The 12,500-nt window shown below is 44.5% G+C and overlaps 1 protein-coding gene across 1 annotated transcript in view; it reads right to left on the bottom strand.

Moving 5' to 3' along the window:
- Positions 1-3,584, bottom strand: part of cplx2a (complexin 2a) — an 8,437-nt gene extending 4,853 nt beyond the window's left edge. The window contains exons 1-3 of the mRNA XM_058384171.1: positions 3,304-3,584; positions 1,732-1,805; positions 102-280 (exon numbers count right to left, since the gene is read on the bottom strand). Coding sequence (XP_058240154.1) covers positions 102-280; positions 1,732-1,762 — 210 coding nt within the window. The 5' untranslated portion in view covers positions 1,763-1,805; positions 3,304-3,584. The remainder of the gene's footprint in view (positions 1-101; positions 281-1,731; positions 1,806-3,303) is intronic.
- Between the last annotated feature and the right edge of the window lie 8,916 nt (positions 3,585-12,500).

Genomic DNA, 12,500 nt, shown 5'->3' with positions numbered 1-12,500 from the left:
GTGGATGTTCTGCTGGTGTAGAGACAGGGCAGTGGTCAGTGCTGGGTTTAGTGGTTTGGGGCGGAGCCGGGCTGCTCATGATGGTCAGTGTGAGGATGTACCTTGTCCCTGATGCCCTGGCGGAGCACCTCCCTCTCAGCCTCCATCTTGGCATACTTGGCCTTCCTCTCCTCCTCCTGCTGCCTCAGAGCCTCCTGCCTCTCCTCCTCTTTCTCCTTCTCTGCCTCGGGGTCTTTATCTTCCTCTCCGCCCAACATCTTCCCCACATCCGGAGGCCCACCTACACACACACACACACACACACACTTATATAGTTGTTGATAACAGCAGCATTTGTTGATATCTGTGTGACACTGACTCATATTTATTTGTCTTTGTCTCTCTCTCCATCTGTTTCTCTCTATTTTTTCTCCCTATTTTTCTTTCTCTCCTCCCCCCATCCCTCTGTCTCTTCTCTCACTCACCCTCCTCCCATCTCAATAACTTTCACTCCATCTCTCCTTCTCTCTGCCTCTCACACACACTGCCACCCCACCACCTCTCTCTCTCTCTCTCTCTCTCTCTCTGAGCTGTACAACACGTACTGATGCAGAGAAATATTGAATCTTCATGCACAATCTCTCTCTCTCTCTCTCTCTCTCTCTCACACACACACACACACACACACACATACACACACACACACACACACACAGGCGTTTGGACTGAATGTGAATTAGAATTTGATAAGCGCTAGCTAGCATTACACAGGAAAACGCTTTATTAACATGACAATAAAATATCCTCAGAAATCCTGTCAGGTCACGCGTTACCTCACTGCTTAGCCTTAGCGGTTATTAGGAATAAACTTTATGAATTTTTATTAATATTAATATAAAAAAATATGACTTTTTATTTAGCTAGCAGAATTTGACGAACAATACTGCCAGATTTACGGCCATCTTAGTTGATTTTATTGAGCTAACTATTCTAGCAAGTGCTAGAAATCTTTTCAGGCTAGCTGATTTAAGTTAGCTGTCTACTATTAGCAGTAAACATTCCTGAAAATGTCAGGTGAGTTTCCCAGTGTGAATGTGAAGAGCATTTCTGATTATCGTTTCTAAATCCTGTCAGGGATCCTGTCAGAAATCAGCTACGTGAGGTTAGCAGTTCAGTTCGACACTTTTATAAAGAGAAATCCTGTCAGCTTAGCTCATAGTAGCTAGCATTGAAACCCAAAGATTATTAGCATTCCCAAATATAAATCTCAGAATCCCTTTTCCATCTTATCACAAGATGTCATTTGTTAGCACCCTTTATGGAGAGTTAGAAAAGAATATAAACAATTCATTTATCTGAAATATTTATGCATATCGTCTTAAAATTCCTGTCTGATGTTTGTTCATCTTAGCTAGCTGCATAGCGTTAACAGTGAACATTTATGAACGTCTTAAAGATCCTGTCAGGAATCCTGTCAGCTAGTGTCAGAAATCAAGACCAGAGATTATAATTAGCTTTTTTTTTATTATTATTATTATCATTATTACGGAAAATAAAATTCCGGTCAGAAATCCTGTCAGGTTAGCGTCTGTTAGCTCAGTGCTACAGCATGACTGCGGCTGAATCCGGACAACATTAAGCACTGCTGCTGCTGCTGCGGCACTCAAGTGCTGACTCAGGCCATTTAACACAACCTCTTCATCTCACACACACACACACACACACACACACACACACACACACTGCACCCACCTCCCAGCGCTGCCTTCATTACGAAATTCATGGCTCTGCTGGAGTCACAGGGATCAGTAGAGTCTTGTGTTCACCTGCAGAGAGAAAGACAGCGAGACGGAGAACCGAGGAGTCACGAGAACACACCCTTCATCTTTCACTTCTCTTCTGTTTACTGATTTATTCATGTTTCCTGAGGGAAGGTACGCTAAAGGTATCATCACACGTTATCGAACGAGGATTGTGCGATAAGTAACACACATTAGCTAGAACTCTTGGTTTTTATTCTCTTCAACGATTACTATCGATCCCTGACACGATTCTAATCTTCAATCCCGGAGGTGGGGCAAAAGGGGGCAGGGTTATATCAAATTGCCCTGAAGGAAGGGAAAAGATTCTACAATATGGCCGCCGATATAAATAAAGCTATCATTCAGCTGCATGAGGAGGTTTTAGTTTGTCGCTCTCCCTTGATTAAAAAAGAAAATCAAATGTTTTTCCAGACGGAAATTCTTCTCTTAGCTAGCTAACTTCGAATAATTAGCACTACGATAATTAACCTCAGCCTATTAGCTGCTAAAGTCAGACAGAAATACCACACACATGACCACGGCTTGGATAAAGATCGTCTTCACTGTTGATGTTGACGTTGTTGAGTCTTTAATTCTAATCTGAGCTAGCGGCTAGTCATGGTATAAATTTGTGTACATAGAAATACAGTAGATTAGCTGCAGCTCAGACCCAGCGCTGGCCACATCAACAGGTCCAACGTTTCTGTCCAGGTAAATCTGACCACTTTCTCCTGAACATTCATCTGATTCACAGCTACAACTGGTGGATAGTTCAGCTCGTGATTTAATGCTAAAGAAATGCAGGAAATGAGATTCATAATAATGATGTCTGATTAATGTGAGGTCATTAAAATAGAAATAATTGAACAGAAAGTGTCAAATTCTACTACATATCTGTACAAAAAAAATAAATAAATAAAACAGCATCCAAAATATATTTGTAAAACAAACACTGCAATTTTTAATAACAGTATAAAATTAAAATCCATTAAAGGTCGCATTCTGCTGCACAGAGAAGAGCGTTAAATTGTTTCCTTTGCGCATGCGCGCTCTCCGGTCACCCTGACACTCTGAGAGGAAAACCTGGCTGCGTCCCAAACCGACAAACCTCACACACTCCAGTGCGCGAGGACATGTTAGTGAGTGAGTGAGAGTGAGGATGTGATGATTAGAGAGAATCTAGACAGGTGACTGATTAAAGAACACTACCAGCTACTGAGGGTGCTGGAGGCGACCTAGTTAGCAGCCTGTACTTGGTTACTACTCGGTTGAGGACACAGCCATAGCGCAAACTAATGCAGTCACCGTGCTGGGTAGTAGACTAGTGTGCGGGTTAGGGACGTCTCCATGGCGACCGGCCGGTGATGACGGTTTATTAATGTTTAAAAATCACGTGATTTAAATGAAGTTAATGAACACATGAGCACTAACCACGCGCATGCAATCTAACTAGTACAGCACATGCACACTAACTAGTACAGTAGTGTAGTGTGTGTGTGTGTGTGTGTGTGTGTGTGTGTACCTGCTGGAGGGAGATCCTGCGAGCGCGTCCTGCGAGCGCGTGATGCCTCTCGTCCCAGCGCGTGCTTCCGCTTACTTCTTCTCCTCTCTCTCTCTCTCTCTCTCTCTCTGTGTGTGTGTGTGTGTGTGTGTGTGTATCCGGATCCGGATGCAGCTCGGAGTGAGGATGAGGATGCTGATGATGATCTTGCACCTTTTTTTACGACACTGGAGACTCCGTGATCACGTGATCAGCACTTTCAGCCCAATGATGTTAAAACCTTTCAGCACGAGGATGAACTGAACACTCTCGCGCATCTCTCTCTCTCTCTCTCTCTCTCTTTCGAGCGCGCGCGTGCGTTCGTGTGGACGCGCTTCTGGCTTGATTTGAGTCAATATAATGATTTAAATCCCGAAAATGTAGATAATGCTAAACATAGAGTTAGAAAACACACCTCTGAATTATTCATGAGAAAAAACAAGCACAGAGTCTCCTTTGACCTTGGTTTGTTTGTATATTTGTTTACTTGTTTGTGTGTTTATTTGTTTACTTGTTTGTGTGTTTATTTGATCTTTTACTTTTCTGTAGGTCACTTTACAGCGATGTGAGCATGTGAGGGTGCCAATACTTTATCTCGGACTTTTCTCTACAGTAACAGAGAAATAAAAGACTTTTCTATGCCCTAATGTGTGACGTGTGCTAGGTCACGTGTGTGTGTGTGTGTGTGTTTAGTCTGAAAGAACAGAGGTCTAAAGTTTATAACAAAGTCAAATAGTTGTGTGTGTCTAACCTTGAGAGATGCTGCACACACACACACACACACACACACACCTCTGGGACATGGACAGGTCAGAGATGCTGCAAGTGCAAACATTAATAAGATTTTTTTTTCTTTGTCCTTCATTTCTATCTTCTATTCCTCTCTCTCTCTCTCTCTCTCTCACACACACACACACAGTTTGCCTCCTGTTACTGCAGTGTGTTATGACAGACGGAGTGAGAGGCAGTGTTTAACACGCATGGCTCACTTCCACCATTTTGCCCTCTTTACTTCAGGACTCTTTCTACCCCTCCCTCTCTCTCTCTCTCTCTCTCTCTCTCTCTCTCTCTGTATTGTGTTTTTATATCTCACATGCCCCTGCATTGCAGTGTTCGTGCTCTCACCACCGCACTGCTGCTGCATTTTGGCACAATCCATCACTCTCTCTCTCTCTCTCTCTCTCTCTCTCTCTCTCTCCCTGTCTCTTGCACTCTGTGTCTCTCTCTGTCTCTATCACTCTTTCTCTCTCTCTTTCATCTCTCTCTCTCTCTCTCTCTCTGTGGCTCAGAATGGGTTTCAGTTTATCCACCACTTCCTGGATTGCTGACCTCCTGTCAGACACCCCAGTTTGTACGATTGGAGGCCTCCCTGTCTGACACAGTGGTCAGTAAGAGAGGAGCACCTCAGGGGACTGCCCTGTCTCCATTTTTGTTTACTCTGTACACCTCAGACCTTCAGAATCATGTCACCTGCAGAAGTTTTTTGACCACACTGCAGTGGTGGGGTGTGTTAGTGATGTACAGGAGTCTGAGGTGGTTAATTTATCCTGCAGTAACTGCATGTGAACACCAGGTGGCAGCAGAAGGTTAATTTATCCTGCAGTGACTGCACGTGAACACCAGGCATCTAGTATTTTGTATTTTTTGTTATATTTTATTTTATTACAGGTTATTTGTTATATTTTTTGTTATATTTTGTACCCTTAAATTCTAGTATTTAGTATTTTTTGCTAAGCTGCATGGACACCAAAGACAGTGGACACTTGGAAAACTTTGCGACCTCGGCTTGCTGCGAAGACCAGGCCTTCAGTCCTCGGTGTCATGTGATGCGGAAGCATGGAAAATGGGCGGGTGTCTGTGCTAGGCTAAAAACAAACCCTAGCTGGCCAGCACTCCCCTCCATACTTCTGTCCAACGTCTGCTCACTGGACAATAAACTGGACTACATCTGATTCCAGCGAACTACACGGCGTGAGTTCAGAGACTGCTGTGTTTTTGTTTTCATGGAGACGTGGCTCAGCGACAGAGTTCCGGACGCCGCCACCAAGACCATCACCACATGATCAAACCAGAAGCTGTGGATGACCGCAAAAGTGCGTGCTCTCCTGAGGTCGAGAGACTCCGCCTTCAGAGCACGGGACAACGTGGCCTTAAAAACAGTGAGGGGCAAACTGTCCCGAGCCATCAGAGAGGCGAAGCGCGCACATGCCCAGAGGATTCACGGCCACTTTCAGAACAGCGGAGACTCCAGGTGCATGTGGCAGGGCATCCAGGCGATCACAAACTACAGGACAACCTTACCTGCCTGTGACAGTGACTCCTCCCTCCCAGACACGCTGAATGACTTCTACGCTCGGTTTGAGGCACAGAACAATGTAGCGGCGAGGAAGACCATCCCTCCTCCTAACGACTAGGTGCTCTGTCTTTCCACAGCTGACGTGAAGAGAACTCTATGCAGAGTTAACCCACGGAAGTCTGCTGGACCAGACAACATTCCTAGGATAGGAAGTGTGCAGAGCAGCTAGTGGATGTCTTCACTGACATCTTCAACATCTCTCTGAGCAGCTCCATCATCCCAACGTGCCTCAAGACAACGACCATCGTCCCTGTGCATAAGAAGTCTATGGTTTCATGCCTCAATATGACTGTTGTCCCGTCGCACTCACACCAATCATGATGAAATGCTTCGAGAGGCTTGTCATGAGGCGCTCCACCACGATGGACGATGCCACCACCACAACCCTCTATCTGGCCCTCACACACCTGGACTGTAAGGACTCATATGTTCGAATGCTGTTCATAGATTTCACTTCAGCATTCAACACAATCATCCCTCAGCCCCTGATTAAGAAGCTGAGTCTCCTGGGCCTGAACACCTCTCTCTGCAACTGGATCCTGGATTTCCTGACTGGGAGACCTCAGTCAGTCCGGATCGGGAGCAGTATCTCCAGCACCACCACACTGATCACTGGAGCACCTCAGGGCTGTGTGCTCAGTCCACTGCTGGTCACTCTGCTGACTCACGACTGTGCAGCAATGCACAGCTATAATCATATCATCAAGTTCTCCGATGACACGACCGTGGTGGGTCTCATCAGCAAGAACGACGAGTCAGCATACAGGGAGGAGGTGCAGCATCTAACAGCCTGGTGTAAAGTCAATAACCTGTCTCTGAACGTCAACAAGACTAAGTAGATGGTTGTTGACTTCAGGAGTGTTCATCTGGCGGAGAACTTCACCTGGTCACTCAACACCAGCTCCATCACCAAGAAAGCCCAGCAGTGCCTCTACTTCCTGCGGAGGGTGAGGAAAGCCCATCTCCCTCCCCCCATCCTGACCATGGAGAGCGTCCTGAGCAGCTGCATCACTGCCTGGTTTGGGAACTGGACCGTCTCGGATCACAAGACCCTTCAGGACCGTGAGGACAGCTGAGAAGATCATCGTAGTCTCTCTCCCCGCTATCATGGACATTAACATCACAAGCCAAAAGCATTGTGCACGACCCCACACACCCCTCACACACACTCTTACACACCCCTCACACACACTCTTACACACCCCTCACACCCCTCACACACACTCTTACACACCCCACACACCCCTCACACACACTCTTACACACCCCTCACACACACTCTTACACACCCCACACACCCCTCACACACACTCTTACACACGCCACACACCCCTCACACACACTCTTACACACCCCTCACACACACTCTTACACACCCCACACACGCCTCACACACACTCTTATACACCCCACACACCCCTCACACACACTCTTACACACGCCACACACCCCTCACACACACTCTTACACACCCCACACACCCCTCACACACACTCTTACACATGCCACACACCCCTCACACACACTCTTACACACCCCACACACCCCTCACACACACTCTTACACACCCCACACACCCCTCACACACACTCTTACACACGCCACACACCCCTCACACACACTCTTACACATGCCACACACCCCTCACACACACCCCTCACACATGCCACACACCCCTCACACACACTCTTACACACCCCACACACCCCTCACACACACTCTTACACACCCCACACACCCCTCACACACACTCTTACACATGCCACACACCCCTCACACACACTCTTACACATGCCACACACCCCTCACACACACTCTTACACATGCCACACACCCCTCACACACACTCTTACACATGCCACACACCCCTCACACACACTCTTACACATGCCACACACCCCTCACACACACTCTTCACCCTCCTGCCATCTGGAAAGAGGAACCTAAGCATTCGGGCCTCACAACCAGACTGTGTAACAGTTTCTTTCCTCAAGCCATCAGGCTCCTCAACAACCAGGACTGAACTGTCACACACACTCTCACCTTTGTGAACAGACTCAATGTATTGTTCACTACTTATTGCACAACCATAACCGCCGTTAATTTTTGTACTTCCTGTTTCTGCACTGTCTTTGCTCTGTTTGCACCTAGTTGCACACGTTGCACTTTATGTGGCTAGTACAAACTCCTATCCTAGCTCTGTGTGGTTGTTCTGTGTTTGTAGTTATATGTTGTGTGTTTATGTAGCACCAGGGTCCCAGGGGAACACTGTCTGATGTCACTGTGTACTGCATCAGCTTTATGTGGCTGAAATGTCTGTATCTGAGGTGGTCAGTGTCCTGAGGTTGGTCAGTGTCCTGAGGTGGTCAGTGTCCTGAGGTGGTCAGTGTCCTGAGGTTGGTCAGTGTCCTGAGGTGGTCAGTGTCCAGAGGTTGGTCAGTGTCCTGAGGTGGTCAGTGTCCTGAGGTGGTCAGTGTCCTGAGGTTGGTCAGTGTTAGTCAGATTAGTTTGTTTGTGGAGTCTCAGGACCAGCTGAATGAGGGGGCTTTTTTCTATGTTGGCTTCATGGTTTTTAAGGGCTTTAAAATGATGAGTCGGGGTCACTCCATTTCAGATGTTTCCAGAATTTGATGGCTCTTTTCTCGATGTGGATTAATAGAGGGGTATTGTCCTAATTCTGCCCTGCATGTGGTGTTAGGTGTGTTCCTCTGTACCCTGAGGATGCTCCTACAGAACTCTGCATGCAGGGCGTCTACTGGGTTTTTGTCCCATTCGTTGAATTCCTGATTTAGGAGAGGACCCCAGACTTCACTACCATACAGTGCAATAGGTTCTAGAACTGATTGGAATATTTTGAGCCAGATTCTAATTGGGATTTGAACTGGAATAAATTTTTTAATGGCATAGAAAGCCCTTCTTGCTTTCTCCTTCAGTTCATTCACAGCCAGGTTGAGGTTTCCATTTGCCCTGAATTTCAGCTCGAGGTATGTGTAATTAGTGACATGATCAATTTTGGTGATACCGAGGGTGAAACTGCGTCTCTTTCCCTGACCTCTGGGTCGTTTTTGAAAGGTTAGGACCTTTGTCTTGGTTGGGTTTATAGTCAGGGCCCAGGTCTGACTGAACCTGTGCAGGATGTGGAGGTTCTGCTGTAGAGCCTCGTCTGTAGGAGACAGCAGGACCAGATCATCTGCATAGAGGAGGAACTTTATACTGGAGTGGTGTAGTGTGAGACCGGGTGCTGGTGACTGTTCTAATAATTTTACCAATTCATTAATGTATATATTGAAGAGGGTTGGACAGCCCTGCCTCAAGCCCCGCCCTTGAGTGAAGAATGCAGTTTGTTTATTTCCAATTTTAATTGCACATTTATTGTTTGAGTACATTGTTTTTATGATATTGTATGTTTTACCCCCTGTACCAATTTCCATGATTTTATATAATAATCCTTGGTGCCAAATTGAATCAAAAGCTTTCTGAAAATCTACAAAGCAAGCAAATATTTTGGTTTTGTTTTGGTTGATATGTTTGTCAGTTAGAGTGTGCAGTGTAAAGATGTGGTCTGATGTTCTGTAATTTGGTCAGAATCCAATCGGACTTGTGTTTAAGACATGGCGCTCGGTAAGGAAGTCTATGAGTCTCGTATTGATGATGCTGCAGAACAACTTCCCCAGATTACTGCTTACACAAATGCCTCTGGAATTGTTTGGGTCTAATTTGTCTCCACTCTTGAAGATGGACGTTATGACTCCTTTATTCCAGGCGTCAGGGAAATGACCGACACTCAGAACCAAGTTGAACAGTTTTAGTATGGCCAGTTTTAATTTGTGGTCAGTATTTTTGAGCATTTCATTCAGAATGCCATCTGGTCCACTTGCTTTTTTATTTTGTAAGGCCTGGATTTTATCACTCAGTTCTTTTTCTGTAATGGGGAAGTCTAATGGGTTTGATGTTTACTGATGGTATGTTCCATATTGATCATTTTTTCATAGATTTGGGTTTGTTCTGGATTCAAAATGTTTTTTCCAGATGTCTCCATTCTGATTGGCCGCTTGTTCGTGTTGTTTTTTATTTAGAAAATGCCAATTGTCTTAGAAACGTTTAGAATTTAGATTCTTCAGTACTTTGGAGCTGATGTTGAATGTACTGTTCTCTCTTCCTTCTGAGAGTATGTTTGTATTGTTTAAGTTCCTCACAGTATTGATGGTGTATATATATGTTGTTCAGTTCTCTGTGTTTTTTATTTGATAGATGCCTTAAATTTTTCCTCATAGTTTTACAACATTATATATCAAATATATAAATCTTTGCTACAACAAAAAGTATGAAGTGCCTCGAGTGCGGGGCAATTGGGCATCTTGTACGAGCGTGTCCGAAAAAACAGGATACACCTGATAACAACCCCCCACCAGCTCCAACCGAGCGCCGGGCATAAACGATGGCAAAAAGATCAGGCTTGATATCTCTTTTTTCTGGTATGGCTGTATCATTTCTTCTTTCAATTTTGCTTGTCTTCTCACTTATGAGAGAGATTTGCATTGCTTCCCTAAGCTTAAACGGGCGAGGGAAAGTAGGAAAAGAATTGATTGAATTAATTCGGCAAAAGAGAGTTGACATTTTATTTGCACAAGAGACACATAGTGATGGCTGTAATGCAGCAAACTGGGCAAGAGAATTTGATGGGCTAGCCATCCGTCACGACACCTCACTCAGTGGTGGAGTTGCAGTTTTATTTTCTAAAAAGTTGGTTCCCATTTCTTTTAATGTAGAGGAGATTTTAAGGGGCAGATTGGTGAAAACACAGGCCCAGTTTGAGAATCACATGTTTGTTTTTATTTGTGTCTCTGCCCCCACCACTGCCATGGACAGAATGGTTTTCCTGGATACTTTGTGTAATGTGTTGAACTCATGTAGTCCTGATGATTATTTACTCATAGGCGGGGATTTTAATTGCACTGAGCATGTTTCAGATCATGTCGAGCCCCATATGCCGTCTCGCAAGAGGTTAATCCAACTCATATGAGCTTGTGGATGTATGGGGGAACTTCCACAAGAAACAGAAGCACTACACTTGGGTCCATTGTTACAACAACATGCTTTCTTTGGCAAGACTGGACAGATTTTATGGTTTTAAACATCAATTCAACTCTTTTAGCTACTGCACAATTATCCCAGTAGGCATCTCAGATCATAGCATGGTAAAGTCTGGGTTAACCTTAAGCTCGGTAAAACCCAAAAGTGCCTACTGGCATTTCAACATTAATTTATTAGGTGACAAGCAGTTTATAGAACTTCTTAAACATTTCTGGAGCGGGTTTAAAACCAAAAAATTATCATTTCAATCCTTGCAGCAGTGGTGGGACTTTGGCAAGGTACAAATTAGCCAGCTGCGTCGACAATATACCTACAACGTCACAAGAGACATAGCTCAGTCGATGGAGGATCTGGAAAGAGACATAGCTAATCTGCAATAACTTACTGAAAACATGCAGGACCAAGAACAAATGCCTCTGGTCAGATCCCACTTCCAGAATGATGCTCCGTCAAGGTTTTTTGAAAAGAAAAATGACCAAAAAAGAGTCATACATACCTTGCGCTCTGAAGCTGCTGTGCTTTTGCCTGACCCAGCTGAAGTTCGTAGGAGAGCAGTCAGTTTCTATAAAGAGCTGTATAGGAGTGAACTTGTACACAGGCAGGCCACTGATAATGTCTTTCTTCAGAACTTACCCCAGGTAGGCAGATTAGTGATAACATATCGTTCATATCGTTCATATCGTAACATATCGTAACATATCGTAACATATCGACTTGTTAGATATTTGCAAATCTTCAAATCTGAATGCAGGCCTAGTGTCGTTAAATCAAGAAAAAGCTTTTGATCGTGTCGAACACCAGTATTTATGGGATGTTTTAGCAGCTTTTACTTTCAATCCAAATTTTATTGAAAAAATAAAAACTCTGTACTGTGATGTTGAAGGTCTGTTAAAGGTAAATGGTGACTTGTGTGCTCCTTTTAGTGTGGAAAGGGGGGTCCGGTAAGGCTGTCCATTGTCTGGTATACTGTACACTATTGTAATCAAACCTCTGTTAAACAAACTTAGAACTGAACTTGATGGCTTGTGCATTCCAGGGTGCAACACTGCTTTTAAGTTATCAGCTTACACAGATGATATCATTGTTCTAATTAGCGGACAGAGATGTTGATGCTATGTTAAATACACTCAACAGGTTTGCACTTTTCTCCTCTGCAAGGGTTAACTGGCAAAAAAGTGTCAGTCAGTCAGGATTTAGATTTAGACCCTCATCATAGCACAGAGACAGCACTGGTTAAAGTGGTCAATGACCTGTTACTGGCTTCTGATCAGGGTTGTGTCTCCTTACTGGTGTTACTGGATCTTAGTGCAGCTTTTGACACCATTGACCACACTGTTCTACTTGATAGACTAGAACATGTTGTTGGTGTTAAAGGAACAGCCCTCTCCTGGCTCAGGTCTTATTTGACTGACCGTTATCAGTTTGTAGATCTAGATGGTGACTTCTCCATGCATACCAAGGTTATGTTCGGTGTTCCACAAGGTTCTGTCTTAGGCCCACTGCACTGTAATGGTGGATGGTCTTTCTGTTTCATCTTGTCCAGCAGTAAAAGATCTTGGTGTGATTATTGACTCTGGTCTTTCGTTTGAAGCTCATGTAGATAATATCACTCAGGTAGCTTTCTTCCATCTCAGAAATATCGCTAAGATAAGAAATATGATGTCACTTCATGATGCAGAGAAATTAGTTCATGCTTTTGTTAGCTCTAGGTTGGATTATTGTAATGTCT

This window comes from Hemibagrus wyckioides, linkage group LG29 (genome assembly GCF_019097595.1).
Source record: "Hemibagrus wyckioides isolate EC202008001 linkage group LG29, SWU_Hwy_1.0, whole genome shotgun sequence".
In the NCBI taxonomy this organism is placed as follows: Eukaryota; Metazoa; Chordata; class Actinopteri; order Siluriformes; family Bagridae; genus Hemibagrus; species Hemibagrus wyckioides.
Note: the sequence above shows the minus strand (reverse complement) of the source record. Positions and strands in the feature narration are given on the sequence as shown.